The following is a 14936-nucleotide window of genomic DNA, read 5'->3' as shown; positions in this document are numbered from 1 at the left end:
AAACTTCTATTATAGCTCTCTTTTCACTTTCTTTGGCAGTTTTTGATATTTTGACAACGAAAAGCAAGATTCACAGGCGGATTTATTTTGCCCTACTGATGAAAAACTTTAAAATTCAATTCCTTGTAGCCCAAAGATAATACAGCTTCACGTGAAATTACAGTTTTTGACTTTCCGAAGAATCTTCCCAAAAGGGGCAGAAAAAATTCCGAATTATTCCGATTCAATACGTCATGCTCGGGAAGTTGAGATTGAAAAGAACAGAAGGATAATTGATTGGTTGGAAATAAATTCAGGCATTTTGATATAGATACATCGTATCAGGCTTTGTTCTATTAACAACGGTCACTTTTTAAATCGTATATACTATACAAAATGAAAAAAAAAACTAACAAAGAATTAGTTACCAGATCATAGACCGTATAATCTGTCAAATAGTGAAATAGCTCAAAAAAGGTTCTTTCCTATGAAACTCCTCTAAACATCTATTAATAAAAAAATTATTAAAATCAACCGTTAAAAGACGCGACACCAGGCCTTTTAGTTCTAATGAAATCATTGAAAGCACTTTGAAGAGCCCTTCAAAGAATTCAACACAACAAGCTTACATATAAACACAGCTTGATTTACTTTGGAATATCTTTCCAGATAAAAAGGGTAGATTACCACCTATACAGTAATGAAAAAGTAACCCAATATTGTACAAGCTGAAAGCTTGGTCGATTTGAAATATATTATACATGTACAAGAAGCGAAAAATATAAAAATTAAGCAAAGACAAAATTTGGTTAAAACTATAATTCTCTAAACTTAAAACAAAACAAGAAACAACTCTTATAGAAGGAGCCATTACTTAGGTTTTCTCGTATCTCTGGATTAGAATGGCACGAGGATCTATCAGGTGAAAAATTCAACATTGCCCTTAAATCTTTTCGGGGAATTAGAACTAAAGAAAAACACTGATTAATCTTTTTTAGCATTTGGGGAAGAAAATCTTACCTAATTATAACTAATACTTCGAAAGAAAAAACAATGCTTTCGGTAAAGCGAAAAAACAAAAACAATTTCAAGGTCCAATCCCTCCTTTAATCGCACTGTAACGAGAAACGGGCATTTTACACCCATCGATACGGTTTCTAAACACCCGAATTAGGAGATAATTTCCACAGAAGACAGTGGCTTTCTATTCGTGATATTCATGACGTAATGTTTTATACGGAAACACCAAGAAAAGACCGGATGTTTTCCACTAATTTTGAATTGAAACAATTAAACTGGTGGCAAATGACCGGGTTATTTGGGGTGATTCAACATAAAAAATTGCTTCATCAACCAACTTTTTGCTCAACCGACCAACCAAAACTTCTACTACACACCAAAAAATCACGCCTTCTTAACATACGCTAGCTTGTTTCTCTTCTAATTCTTCTTCGAATTCGTCAGCATTCTGCTCTTCCGTAGTTACGACTTCCCGGATATATTGAGCCGGTTTTTCACCTCGGACAACATCTTCGTCAATCAAGACGGCTTTGACATCGCTCCCAGGTACATCGAACATTGGGTCCAATAACAATTTCTCCTATAAACAAAGATGGAACAAGAGGTCAGATAAAAAATTTAATGGTTATTAACTGAAAGCCCTCTAAATGTCTACATGAAATTTCTCCTAAAAGGGTAGAGGAACAAGGGCTAGGGCTACCAAATAACTTTAAACGGACAGAAACCTGATTATGTTAAACTCGACTAAAACAAAAAGACACGAGTCTCACCATGATAGCTTTGAGGCCACGTGCTCCAGTTCTTTTTTCTTTGGCAGTGCTAGCGACCAAACGTAAAGCTTCATCTGTGAATTGAAGATCAACCTGAAAGGTGTAAAAGAAAAGTTAATATTCACCCTTTATGTTAGAATGTGTTCTTTTTACTGTTTTTTGAAGAAAAACAAGCTACATGCTGAATGGACCTACCTGAAGATTGATGTAATAAGACAATTGAAAAGTGACAACAATAGTATGAAAATGCAGAATAATATAAAAACAACTCGAGAAATTCATGAAATCCGGCGATTCTCGGCTGTTCTGGCGATTTTTAGAAAGTTCCTGTACCAAAATCAGTTCCATTGAAAATTGAACCATGCTTAATCGTGGACATTCTCTTATAAATAATGTTTTTGTTTGAAAAAAAACAAAGACATAAAACGAAAAAATCCAATGAAAATCTGCAACAACGGAAATTTCTGGCATTTTTGGCCGGAAAAAATTTTTCTCAAAAATCGAACTCGGTCACGTTTTGAGCATTGCGAATACGTATCTTTCTGCAAAAAAATCAGAAAATACTAGGGATGAAAATTCGAGAAAATGTAAACCGGTTTTTCCGGCATATTTCCGGCATTTTCGCCCGGAAATAAATGTTTTTCGAAAATTGGGCTCCGTCACATTTTAGGTATTGTCATTTTGCATCAGTGTGCAAAATTTCATAAAAAATATAAAGTACAGCTCGAGAAATTCATGAGATACTGTCTTTCCTGCGAAAATAGGCTGTTCCGGCGATTTTTAAATAGTTCCGGCTTCAAAAATCAATTTTATTGGAAATTGAAGCATACTTGATGGTGGGCATTGCTATTAATAGTGTTTTTGAATGAAAAAACAACCAATTGTAAGGAAAAAGTCCAATGAAAATCCAGAAAAACGGTGCTTTCCGGTATATTTCAGGCATTTTCGGCCGGAAAAAAATTCTTCTCAAAAATCAGACTCGGCCATGTTTTGGGCATTGTTAATACGCTTATTTGAGCAAAAAATCAGAAAATACTAATGATAAATTCTCGAGAAAATGCCAAAAAAACAGTTTTTCCGGCATTTTCTGCCGGAAAAAAATGTTTTTCGAAAATCGGGCTCCATCACATTTTAGGTATTGTTACTTTGAATCAGTGTGCAAAATTTCATAAAAAAATATAAAGTACAGCTCGAGAAATTCAAGAAATACTGTCTTTCCGGCGAAAATAGGATGTTCCGGCGATTTTTGAATAGTTCCGGCTTCAAAAATCAACTTCATTGAAAATTGAAACATACTTGATGGTGGGCATTGCTACTAATAATGTTTTGAATGAAAAAACAACCAATTATAAGGAAAAACTCCAATGAAAATCCAGAAAAATGGTGATTTCCGGCATAAAATTTTTTCTCAAAAATCGGACTCGGTCATGTTTTGAGCATTGTTAATACGCATCTTTGAGCAAAAAATCAGAAAAAACTAATGATAAAATCTTGAGAAAGTGCCAAAAAAAAAGTTTTTCCGGGATATTTCCAGCATTTTCTGCCGGAAAATATTTTTTTCCGAAAATAGGGCTCCGTCACATTTTGGGCATTGCCATTTTGCATCATTGTGCCAAAAATCAGAAAAAACTAATGAGCCAATCCTGAGAAAAGCTGGTAACAGACGGATGAACGGACGAACGGACATGGGTTAATTTATAGGACCTCCAAGGTAGGTCCAAAAAACATATTGGTATAGGTAATACACCTATCAACCCTTAAAACATTAGGAGACTGGGTCAGAACTCAGCAGTGAGGGTTGACGTCATATGGGGGGGGTCATGGTTGGCGGAGGAGCGGAATCGGCCCTTTTTTCGGACGAAGTGGCAGAATTTGACGAAAATTTAGACGGAGTTTCGGAAATTGGGTTCTCCGACGGAGACGGAAAATTAAACAATTTCAGTGCGGAAAAACGGAATTTAACAAAGAGATTTGCGGAATTTTTGACAAATATCTTGAATTTCAAAGGAATTTTCGGTAGCGGAATTTCGGTTGATTTTTAGACGATTTGACGGAAATTGGAGAAAAAATTGGTGGAATTGCGGAATCCCCTGAAACCCCCCCCCCCACCCCCTCATATGTATAATATTCTCAGACAGAATTTTGACCCGATCCCTTTGTGGTGTTTAAAGTTTAAAGGAGTAAAAAACAACGTACTTCATCCATTCCAAAGAGATGTTGATATTGCTTGAACAATGCATTTCTCGGTTCTGTTAGAATAGTGACGAGAGAATCTTCACTCAATGAATGGATTGACACAACTACTGGTAAGCGACCCACAAACTCTGGAATCATACCTGGAAAAACAATTAATCATTTCGACTTCATAAATTTACACACATGACTAGAAGATAGGTAACTATTTGCTTGCAAATCCCCGTTAAATTTTGTCCAGCTATATATAAAACCGTCATAATGTTTTCTGTTTTACGTCAACTTTTCGAACGTCTGGATTTCGAAATATTCGAATCTCGTGTAGTTGTCAGTTATTAACTATTTAGAGGCAGGCTATTAATTGCTGGGACGAGTGCAAAAATTTTCAAAATTGAAATACCGGGAGATTGGAGATAATACCCAGGGCTGAAAAAAAACTGAAAAGAAGAAGAATCAGGATAAAAACAAGCAACATGCTGAATGGACCTACCTGAGATAGATATGAAGATGAAAATGTTTGAACAAAAAAGAAAAGATAACAGCACAACATAGAGATGCGTAAGCTTAAAAACCTGATGAAGCTTGTTTCACGTTGGCTTTCCGATGTTTTAGAGGTAAGGAGCCATGGTAAGTTTTGGGCACAAACAAAAACAATCCTTTCTTTAACCCTATTCGGCCTATGGGGGGGGGGGGGGGGGGGGGGCTCTTTCTGTTCGGAGGTCAAACTATTGGTAATAGCTCCTGAAATAATAGAGCCTTTTGCCGTGAAATTTTCTGTAAATTCCTAACTTTTATTTAACTTCAAAATAGAAAAGAAATTGACACCTAAATGTTTTCACACCTTGAGCATGATGAAATTTCTGACAGTCAATGTCAAATATATCGTTTAAACCGTAATTTATTGAATATTTAGGATATTTTATCCTAAGCATTTTAAACTCAGGCAACTTTTTTCTAATGCCTTTGTTAGAATACAATACTTTAGGCGTACAAACTTTCGCGAGCAGAAACTTTCGCGAGGACGAAAAGTCGCAAAATTCACGACATTTACTTTCGCGAATTTAACGGAAAAATATATTTCGCGAGCATAAACTTTCGCGAATCAAGACGTAGAATTGAGAATTTTCACATGAAAAAATGGTTTAGAGGGACAAATACATCTTGGATTGGCTTGAAACATTTGTCCTTTGACTTATTAGTCTTATAGCAGGCTAAAAAGTGCCATAAAAGTTACATTTTATTCAAAGTTTGAAGATTTACAAATTATCTATTTTGTCAAGAATTTTTCGCGAGCATAAACTTTCGCGAATGGTCCTTCCTAGAATTTTTAAATACATTTACTTTCGCGAAATGGGCCAAAATTCGCGAAAATCGCGAAAGTTTCTGCTCGCGAAAGTTTGTACGCCTGAAGTAGCTATTTATAAGAACAAAGGAAATTTTCGGTTTTTGCTCACTTTGGGCATGATGAGTGACGTCATCAAAAAATTTTTTTGTCAAAAGTTACTTTACGTCACAAAGATCTTGTGTGCCAAATTTCATCCAAAAAGACCCACTAGATCAAAAGTTAAGGGGTGCTACAGGAAAAGCCTAAAAGCCTAGGTTGAATAGGGTTAATGTAAAGATAATTCTAGCTCTTTAAAGATAAAATCTAATGAAGCAAATCCCTACCGTGAAAAGCACAGGCCGAAATCATACATCGACCTGTACCGACGAATCGAGACTCTATTCAGCGCGCAATCAACGAAGACTCTTGGATGAAGTTCGAAATTGATATTTTTATTCCCGTCATTGAAAAAACACAACTCATAAATGTCATCAATGGGCTTTTCCAGAAAAAAATTACCCCCGCTGATGAGGATATTGATTTTTCGAGGTATCGAACCCCCTGGATATCTTACTTTATTGGTAAAGACCACCTGGATATCCTCTCTTATAAAGATGCTTACCTCTGGATATCGTATTTTTTACTTGAAAAAACACTTAACCCCCTGGATATCTGCTCCTTTGTAGATGTTTAACCCTCTGGATATCCACTTTTGAACAAAAATCATTAACCCTTTGGATATCCGATATCCTCAACAGGGGGGGGGTTGGCACAGACTATTTCTGCAAAATTTTGCTTTTTTTAAGATTCAGTAATAGAGAGTCGTAACATAAAGTCGGTCTATTATTTCGATCAAAGTAACATTCTCATAATTAATAGTTTAGTATTTACTGTTATACATTTGGGAATTATGTAGAAGATTTCTTTCGAAAGAAGCTCATTTCAATTACACTTGGAGGTTTCTGGGGAATTCGTAAATAGTAAACTGCATACTGATACAGTCTTCTAGACATTAACATGGTAATATTTGCTCTTCATCTTTGATTCTTTCTACAATGATTAGATTGACAAATGCGCGATAAAATTATTATTGGTCTTCAGAGGTTGATATATTCTTTGAAAACTCAACCTCTGATGCTCAGGGTAGCAAATTCCACAAATCCAAAAATTGGCCCAATTTTATCTAAAACTTTTCCTTTTAAAATATCTTGAATTCTTGCATTTTAAGGATTACAATTTCGCATCACTGTGTAAAAATACATTACGAAAAACTAAAAAATAATTTTTTTTCGAATATTGGGCTCCCTCAGATTTCAAACTATTTTACATCATTGCACAAAAAATCAGAAAAAAATACCAAGGCAATCGCGAGAAATGCTCATTTTCCCTAAAAATGACAAAAAGGAATTTCCCCAAATAAAAAAATCCGATTATCACGGCCAAAGAAAGTTTCCAGAAAAAACAGCTTTAGCCACTTTTTAGAGAACCTTGCCCTTTTATCTCTTTGCAAAAAATCTGAAAAAACTAATGAAGCAATTTCACACTAAGTTCAAAAAAACTATTTTTAGGCAGTTTTTGGTCCAAATTTGCCCTAAATCTTTTTTTTCGAAAATCGGGATTCGTCACTTTTTGGATATTGTCATTTTGCATCACTATGCAAAAAATTTGAAAAACATAATGGGCCAATTCCGAGAAAAGCTGGCAAGAGACGAACGGACGAACAAAGAAAGGTTAAATTAAAGGACCTCCAAGGTGGGTCTAAAAAATTGGAAAGGGGACCGGTCCTATACTAGATATTTATCACCTTCAATCTTTTTTTTGACTTTCTTTTGAGATTATCTGGGAATTATTGTAAAACCTCAATTTTTTATTGGAAAAATCTCAAAATGGCCACTAAAAACAAGACTTTTAGAGCTTTATTAAAGTCACCGAAAAAACCGATTCGTAAAAAAATACGCTGTTTTTGAAACTCTTGAGTTTCAGCAATTGACAGTTTCACGAAATTTTCGCACACTGATGAAAAAAGAAGATTTATTAAATAATCTCCATCCTACCTCTTTTCGGTAAGGTTCTTATAAGGAATAGCTTGAAATGAGATTTAGAATGTGTATATTTACAGTGATTGAAAGTCTGCAAAGGATATACATCAATGTCTATTTCATATAATTCCATACGGAAGCCATATAAGTCATAACATAGTTATATTTATAGTGATGCTAACAAGATCTTAATCCTTCTAAGAAAACAGTTAGGGCACATAAGCTTGTTTCAATGACTGACATCAGAGGTATAAAAGCATTCTACCTTTGTCACTTTTGTATTTTCTTGAATAATGTGACTTTGATCGGACAGTTTGTGATTGGAAATCAAATCTACGGCTATCACAAAAAATTGTTAAAGATTGCTAGTAGATACTCTTAGGTGCCAAATAAACGGGGGGGGGGGGGGGGGGGTTCGAATAAACGGGTGGGTTGGAAAATCTTCGAGACTTTAATAAACGGGGGGGACCTAATTGCCGGGGGGGTTGGAAATTGTACTTCTGAAAACCCAAAATAAGGTAAATATAGGCTAAAATCAGGTTATTTAGAGCAAAATAAGGGGCCTTCTCTTTGACAGCTGAAAATATTTTTAAGAATTAATAAACGGGGGGGGGGTCCTAATAAGGTCCGGGGGGGTTGGAAAATTTTCCAAAAATTAACAAGGGGGGGCCGTTTATTTGGCACCTAAGAGTACACATGATAACTTTTAAGGTTCTATCCAGGAAGCTAACAATTCACTATCTACGGCCCTAAAACGCCCACCAAGATTTGATATCAGAGGAGTGAAGTCAACTTAAGTGTAACTTTAACGTAAACGCAAATATCAACGTGAACTGTTGAATGGTGGTGACAATGGTTCAGTATGTGGTAATGATGTTTTTCGTTCTTATATTTTCCCAATCGCTGATGTTTGTTACGAGCAGATCGTATGTACAAGAAAGTACACAAGATCATATTTTAAAGCAATTTCCGATTATCGGCTTTTTTTCCGCATGTCCCGACGGCAACTATGATAATTCAACAGAAGACGGACGTCAGTCGAATTCTGACACCGACGCCGAGTTTAATTTGAAGTCTCGACGTATGATCAGTGAAATTCGTGAAGGGCTGAGTAACATGAAATCTAACACTTTCATTCCTTATAGCGTCTGTAATAACATGGAAACTTTGATCAAACTTTTAACAGAATTGTTCCTGGATCACAAATATTTCTTTCCACCAGTCACGGGTATTGAAACAGGTGATACTACTCAGGCTAAGGAGTCGAAAAGTGGGTCCCTGTTGAATAGAACACAATCTCTAATTTATCGCGAACAAAACATCTTACTCATAGTCGCTCACGTGACTGAAGAAATGACAAAAATCATACAAGACATTGTAAGCAGTCTTCATCCACTCATCGCTCGATTGTGTATCCCGCAGAGCTGCGACGAACGTTACCCGACCTTCATGATAACGGATTACACTCTACAAGTGACGGATTTTTTAAGTAGATTCGGTTTAAATGACGTCACTTTTGTTAATGTTCAAACATCGAACGAAAACAATGAACCCATAACACGGTATGAAGAATATTTTCAGAAAACGTACGATCACTTAAAGAACACGAAGAAATATTGTCTCAAAAAGAAAACCATTAACTTACTTCTTGAATATGGTAAAAATTTTATTGAGGAAAATTTTCTGGATTTCCCTGAAATTTTCTTAAGCAACAAAATCATGCCTCTTCTAACGTCACCTGGAGTCGATAATTCCGTTGTTATTTTCTTTGGGGATTCTTACATAGATTCAACCCTGTATGGACTTGCTTCTTTGTTCAGATACAAAAACGAAATTAAACCACTTGAAAATCGAACCGTTATTTTTCAAGACGTTGATATGTATACGCCACATGGTGACAATTATAACGTACTCGAGATGTTCTACAGACGGCGACAACATCTCCACGAATTACAATCCCAAGATGAGCAACGCGTTATGATGTTAGATTATATACGCCATCTTTTACAAATCTTAAGTTGGCATGCACTAAATCGCAATCCTGAAGACAGGATTTATAGTCTATTACCGCAAGTTTACAGCGAAAGTATACATCACTTAAAACGCCAATATACTTTACCGCTTCTCGAATATACTTTCGACGAGGTTTCAGTCGATACTAATGATAAAACCCATCAGTACTGGAAGAATGCTTCCTTCGCTGAGCTCAAGTGTCCGTCTACAAAATGTTTGCCTGGATTCCAACCGAAGTACGGTCTTGTGAATAGCCCCCATACATTACTTGACGAAGAGCATCGCACAAGATGTGAGCTTTGTCCGGAAAATACAATCAAACTTGGTACGGGTGATGGATCTTGCACTCCTTGCACTGGTGTCCTCAGTATAGATAACGGCAAACGAACAGCTTGCATTGACCCTTATACAAATAAACCACTTCTGTTTGACGATGAACAACGTGTGATTATATGTACTACGTCAGGACTAGGTTGTGTACTAGCCATATTATGTTAATTTTGTTTGTGGCAATACACCGATAGTGCGTTCGTCAGACAAATTCCTATCGTTCTTACATCTTGGAAGTATCTTTTCAATTTTCTTTTTCACGGGATGTCTCCATATAATACCATATCTCAACATTGAATTATGTATAGGACGAATTTTGATTCTAAGCATCCTCTACACTCTACACGTCTCCTGTCTCTATACTAAATCGCAGAAACTTGTCAAAGCTTTCTCTTCTAAAATCAAACTGAAAGCAACAGAAATTAAACGAAAAATGGTACTCCAAATCTTTACGGTCTTTGTACTATTAATATTGACCAATGGCAGTCTAGCTATAAATTCCTTACAAATTTCACCAAATATGGTTTCGTACACTGATGATCTATCTATGGTCAGATTCAACCATTGTAATACTCTGATTCATCAGTATATCCAGATTTTGCTCTTAACCGTCTTCCAGCTGACGTGCTCCGTCCAAGCATACCGTTGCCGTAAACTACCTGACATCATGAATGAAGCAATGTCGTTGTTCTACACTATTTTAATCACGTCGGTATCCTTCAGCGTTAGTTTCCCGATTTCCTATTTCCGTCGTCTACACAGCGATAAGGAATTCTTAGGAGCCATTATCATAACCATCAATTGTTATGTCACCCTATTTTTGATGTACAGCAGAAAATGTTACGTTATGTTGTTACGGCCACGGCAGAACACAAGAGAGTACTTCAATGCGAAACGTATGAAACATGTTGGTGCTGGGAATGAGTATCGCCGTAAACCTCAAGCTAAAATTTATCCTTCCAATGGCGGTACAGATGTCAAAGATGCAATGCCCGAGATCAAGCCGGGTGCACCACCCAAGACCAAGGAATCCGCAATTATAGTTGCAGAAGATGTGCAATTTTCAATGTCACCCATTTTTGTTCCATCTCAAGCTCACGGGCGTTTAGGAGGCGTCTGTGAGAATTAAGCCCCACTGGTCAAGAAACAGTGTGACCCTCTACCCAATGGAAAAATTGACTAAGAAATGGTTTCCGTTAAAAAGAATGCCCTGAATAATTTGAATTCCATGGAAAAACTATACTGAACTAGAAATAGTACTTAAGTTTATGAGATTCCCTATTGAGTATTGACGCTCATTATAAACAAGAGAATCAGACTGTAATGTGATGTAGAGTTTAAACGTGAAAGTGAGTAACTCATTATTTCATTTGAAACTAACCGTGCTGAGGACGGTTATTCAATAAAAGTTGGAGCTCGATTTACTCTGATGGCTCCCATTTTATATTCTTCAAACTGCACTGCAAAGAGACGAGATCGAAATACATCAATTATTAGAGAATATAATTTGGGGAAAGCATACGAAGGTATTTTGTTAAATTTAGTGAGAATAAATTTTGGCGAATGACTAAAAATTCAAATTAGTGCAAAATTCGTGTGGGAATTCGTCTAATTACCCGAAATTCTTTCCCTAAGTAGGGTAGAGAAATTATTGACTTTATTAATGATAAGTAACTAGATAATTTCTTCAACCTGTTTATTTCAAAGCTAATATAGAATGACCATGAAAATGTAAATCGACTTAATTATACGATTTTAAGAAAAAAGTAAACAAGAATCAATTTAGTACTGTCAGTTTCATCTTTTAAAAATTTGTTAAGGGTGTCCCGAAAAAAAGTATCGAGTTCGAACATGATACTGAGTAGTAGAAGGCGGTTGCGTGTGTTTAACAAAATGTAAGAAAATATATACAGTATGTGGCCCCCAAAACGGCGATCAAATTTGAAATTTCTCTCAAATCTTGAGGAAAAGAGATTTTACAAAAATTTTTGCTGCATGAAAACCTTTAACATCTCTACTTTATTTCCTGGAAGTTCTTTTTCAAAATTTTCAATTTCAACAATATTTTCAATCGCTTAAAGATAGGTAGCTTTTTTCTAATGGTCCCCAAAACGGAGGTTTGAAATTTTAGCGATTTCTCGAGATATCTTTAAGATATGAATACAACATTTTGACCATAGTTTTGAAATATGATTTAGAGGGTTTTGGGCATAAATTTATTTGATAAAATTTTTACAGTATACCCTGGTTGTCAAATGCAGGTCGGGGCCCCCAAAACGGAGGTCTAGTTAAAATCAATTATTATTAAGCCCAGTGGTAATAGGGGGAAAAACTATGAACAATTTGTGTTTTCCCTTAAATTTACGACCGAGGGATGTAAAATTTATGATTTTTATGAAATATTTCAAGATTTTCGATATTGCAAAGTCCAAACTGAAAATTTAGAATTTTCAAAATGACCATTTTGATTTAACAACGTCTTTAATCAATTTTTGAAAACAAATCTCTTTTGAATAGTTCCATTCATGTATGGAATAAGCTGTGAAAATTTTAGAAAAAAAATCTTAACTGAAACTGAAAATATTAAGCTTTAAAGATTTTTTCTCCTATATTTGCAAAAAAATGACAGAATTTGCCGTTTTTGCTGATCCAGCGAAATTTTTATATAATGTTTAATTTTTTGTTATAAATTATTAACCAAGGTGATAGGAATAGAATTCCATGATTTTTTGCTTTTTCTCATATTTAGAATTTTCGGTTTTGTCAATGCTGATTCTAGGGCTCCAAAATACTGGTTGACCTTCAAGATGCTATATCTTTTACACAGCCTCTAACGTCACAGATGCATTTGCATTTTTTGAACGGCATTAGGTGTAGAAAGTTTCCTATACCCCGTTTTCATAACTTATTTTCAATATCCAAGGAGCTAGAGTGAGTACATGCAATTTTTTATCTAATTGGGTGTTAAATATTTCCTTTAGACGAAATATGTTATTTTGAATCCGTCTCAAACCAGCAAAAACATGCTCATTTTTAAGTATAACCATCAATCTTTCAAAATAAACAAAAATCGTTTAATTCTGATAAATCTACAAGTCAGAATCTTCATTTTAATGAAAACCTCCGTTTTGGGGGCCGTCTCCGTTTTGGGGGCCATATACTCTACCAACAAAATAAAAGTTATTCATAAAAGATGTCCCATGACAATTAATATGACATAGAGAGAAACTTTGATAAACATTAAATTTAGTAAAACACACACAAGATATTTCTTTCTATAGAAGTGGGGTGGTTTTTCACTATGCTAGATAGATAAGTGGTTCACATCAACGGTCCTTTTCATAAATTTCTAAGGGTTGTAAAAAATATACAATGAAGATTCGTGCTTAACATCAGATTTTGATCGCTTCATATCAGCATTCCAGATTTAACGTCGAAAATTGGTCATCAAACATTTTCTCCAAGAAGGGGTACCTATCTTGCTTAATGACCATTAAGCGCAAAAAGGCAGCATAATAAATTGGTTGCATAAGAGTAGTAAATGTCAAGAAGGCTCCCCCCTGGCTCTAGGGGGGGGGCTATAACCTAAAGTTCTGGCTGGGGCTATTTCTCCCTAATCAGGGGGGCTACTTACTCAGGGGGGGCTATTTTTTTTAGGCTGTGACTGGGGGCTAACCTACAACTTTTCCAAGAACTAATAATTTTTCTTTGTACTTTTGTATTTTGTTTTGTATAATAACGGGGCAATGATCTAAAATGACCATTGCTTCGCCCAAAATTGGTTCTAAATCGGACCTTACCGTGCGTGAATTTCCATGAAAATGATACCTTAAAGTGACTTTTTCAATTTCTCCCCGTAAGGGAGAAAAATTTTTTTCATTTCCCAGAAAATGTGGAATTTTTCCTCTAAAATTGACCAATTTTGTGCCAATTTTACCAAAAAATTGGCCTTTTATCACAGTTCAGTGCAGTTTTGAATTCCTACCCTCCAGGCACTAGCGAACTAGAAACTCTACCTTAAGGGCCGACGTTGGTAGGTTTACCTTGAGTGCCCCCCATTCCTGTGTAAATGAAGTCGTATTTGACGTTTTTTGATTAGAATTTCAAAAGAAGACATTATACATTTGGTATTTCTTTCTCTTGTGTGGACATGCAAAATGAAGACCTTGCATTCTTTGAAATTTTTTCCATTCTAACATTTTTGTTTTTTGTGTATTTTGGTAGGGGGGCTGTCTATTTCGAATTTTGGTGGGGATTAAATCTCTGGGAGGGGCTGAACCTTCAGGGGGGGGGCTTCAACCCCCTCTGCACTCTATGAATGTGCAGTGGGATTCTTTTGTAAAAAATTGGTCATATGGGAAAAGTGTTTTCTTTCCCGATAGAGTTGAAGAGCAAACTTTCATCTGTATTGATTTGATACAAAAGACGAGGAATCTTGTCACAGAAAATGTTCATTAAAAGGCTGTAATTCTAAATTTCCCTTGATATGCGAAAAGAAAATGAAGAAAAAAATAACGAAGATCTTGTAGAAAAGTGTTATAACTATCATTTTCACTGAAGTGAATTCTCAATCATCGAACGTCATCAATGTGAAAAAATTTCTCAAAAATATTTATTCAGTCGAAAGATATCAAACAAAGTTATAAGCTGATTGACGTCTAAAAACGCTGTTTTCTGCTGTTTTCTGCTGTTTTTTGGGGTCAATCACTTATTAACTTTGTATCATAACTTTATATTGAATAGATATTTTAGTGAAATTTCTTCACAGTGATGACCTCCTAAGATCAAAGAATCTCTCCAGCGAAAATGAAAGTTATAGCACTTTTCTACAATATCTTAATTTTCTTCTTCTTTATTTTCATCTTGGTTTTTAGAATTTTTTTTTAAACTATTATATTGCAAATTGTTCCACTCACAAATATCTCTCCAACGATACCAAATTTATAAAGATTGAAGATTTCCTTCAAAAGTTATAGGTAAAAGAAAAAAGAGTGCACACTTATCGTGAATGGACTTTAGATAGCAATGCGAGGAGAAAAATGAAAAAAAATCAGTCAGAAAATATAGCGTTTAGCGAAAATGTATAACGCAATAAATTCATCATTGATTGTTGATGGGGGGACAGGGAAGGGTTGTAGGGAAAAAATAAATAGAAAGTTCTGGTCGCAAAAATCAGTTTTATTGACAATTGAATCATGCTTGATGGTGAGCATTGTTATCAATAATGTTTTTGTGTAAAAAACATAGAAATGAATATAAGGAAAAATC

The 14936-nt window shown here is 35.3% G+C and overlaps 1 protein-coding gene across 1 annotated transcript in view; it reads right to left on the bottom strand.

Annotated features, from left to right (window-relative positions):
- Positions 1-311: 311 nt before the first annotated feature.
- LOC136806868 (ATP-dependent Clp protease ATP-binding subunit clpX-like, mitochondrial) overlaps positions 312-14936 on the bottom strand; it is a 33414-nt gene continuing 18789 nt past the window's right edge. The window contains exons 11-13 of the mRNA XM_067063443.1: positions 3966-4105; positions 1770-1862; positions 312-1579 (exon numbers count right to left, since the gene is read on the bottom strand). Of these exons, the coding sequence (XP_066919544.1) occupies positions 1394-1579; positions 1770-1862; positions 3966-4105 (419 nt within the window). The 3' untranslated portion in view covers positions 312-1393. The remainder of the gene's footprint in view (positions 1580-1769; positions 1863-3965; positions 4106-14936) is intronic.

The sequence above is a fragment of the Clytia hemisphaerica genome, unplaced genomic scaffold (assembly GCF_902728285.1).
Source record: "Clytia hemisphaerica strain Z4C2 unplaced genomic scaffold, Clytia hemisphaerica genome assembly, whole genome shotgun sequence".
NCBI lineage: Eukaryota > Metazoa > Cnidaria > Hydrozoa > Leptothecata > Clytiidae > Clytia > Clytia hemisphaerica.
This window is presented reverse-complemented; position numbering and strand designations above follow the sequence as displayed.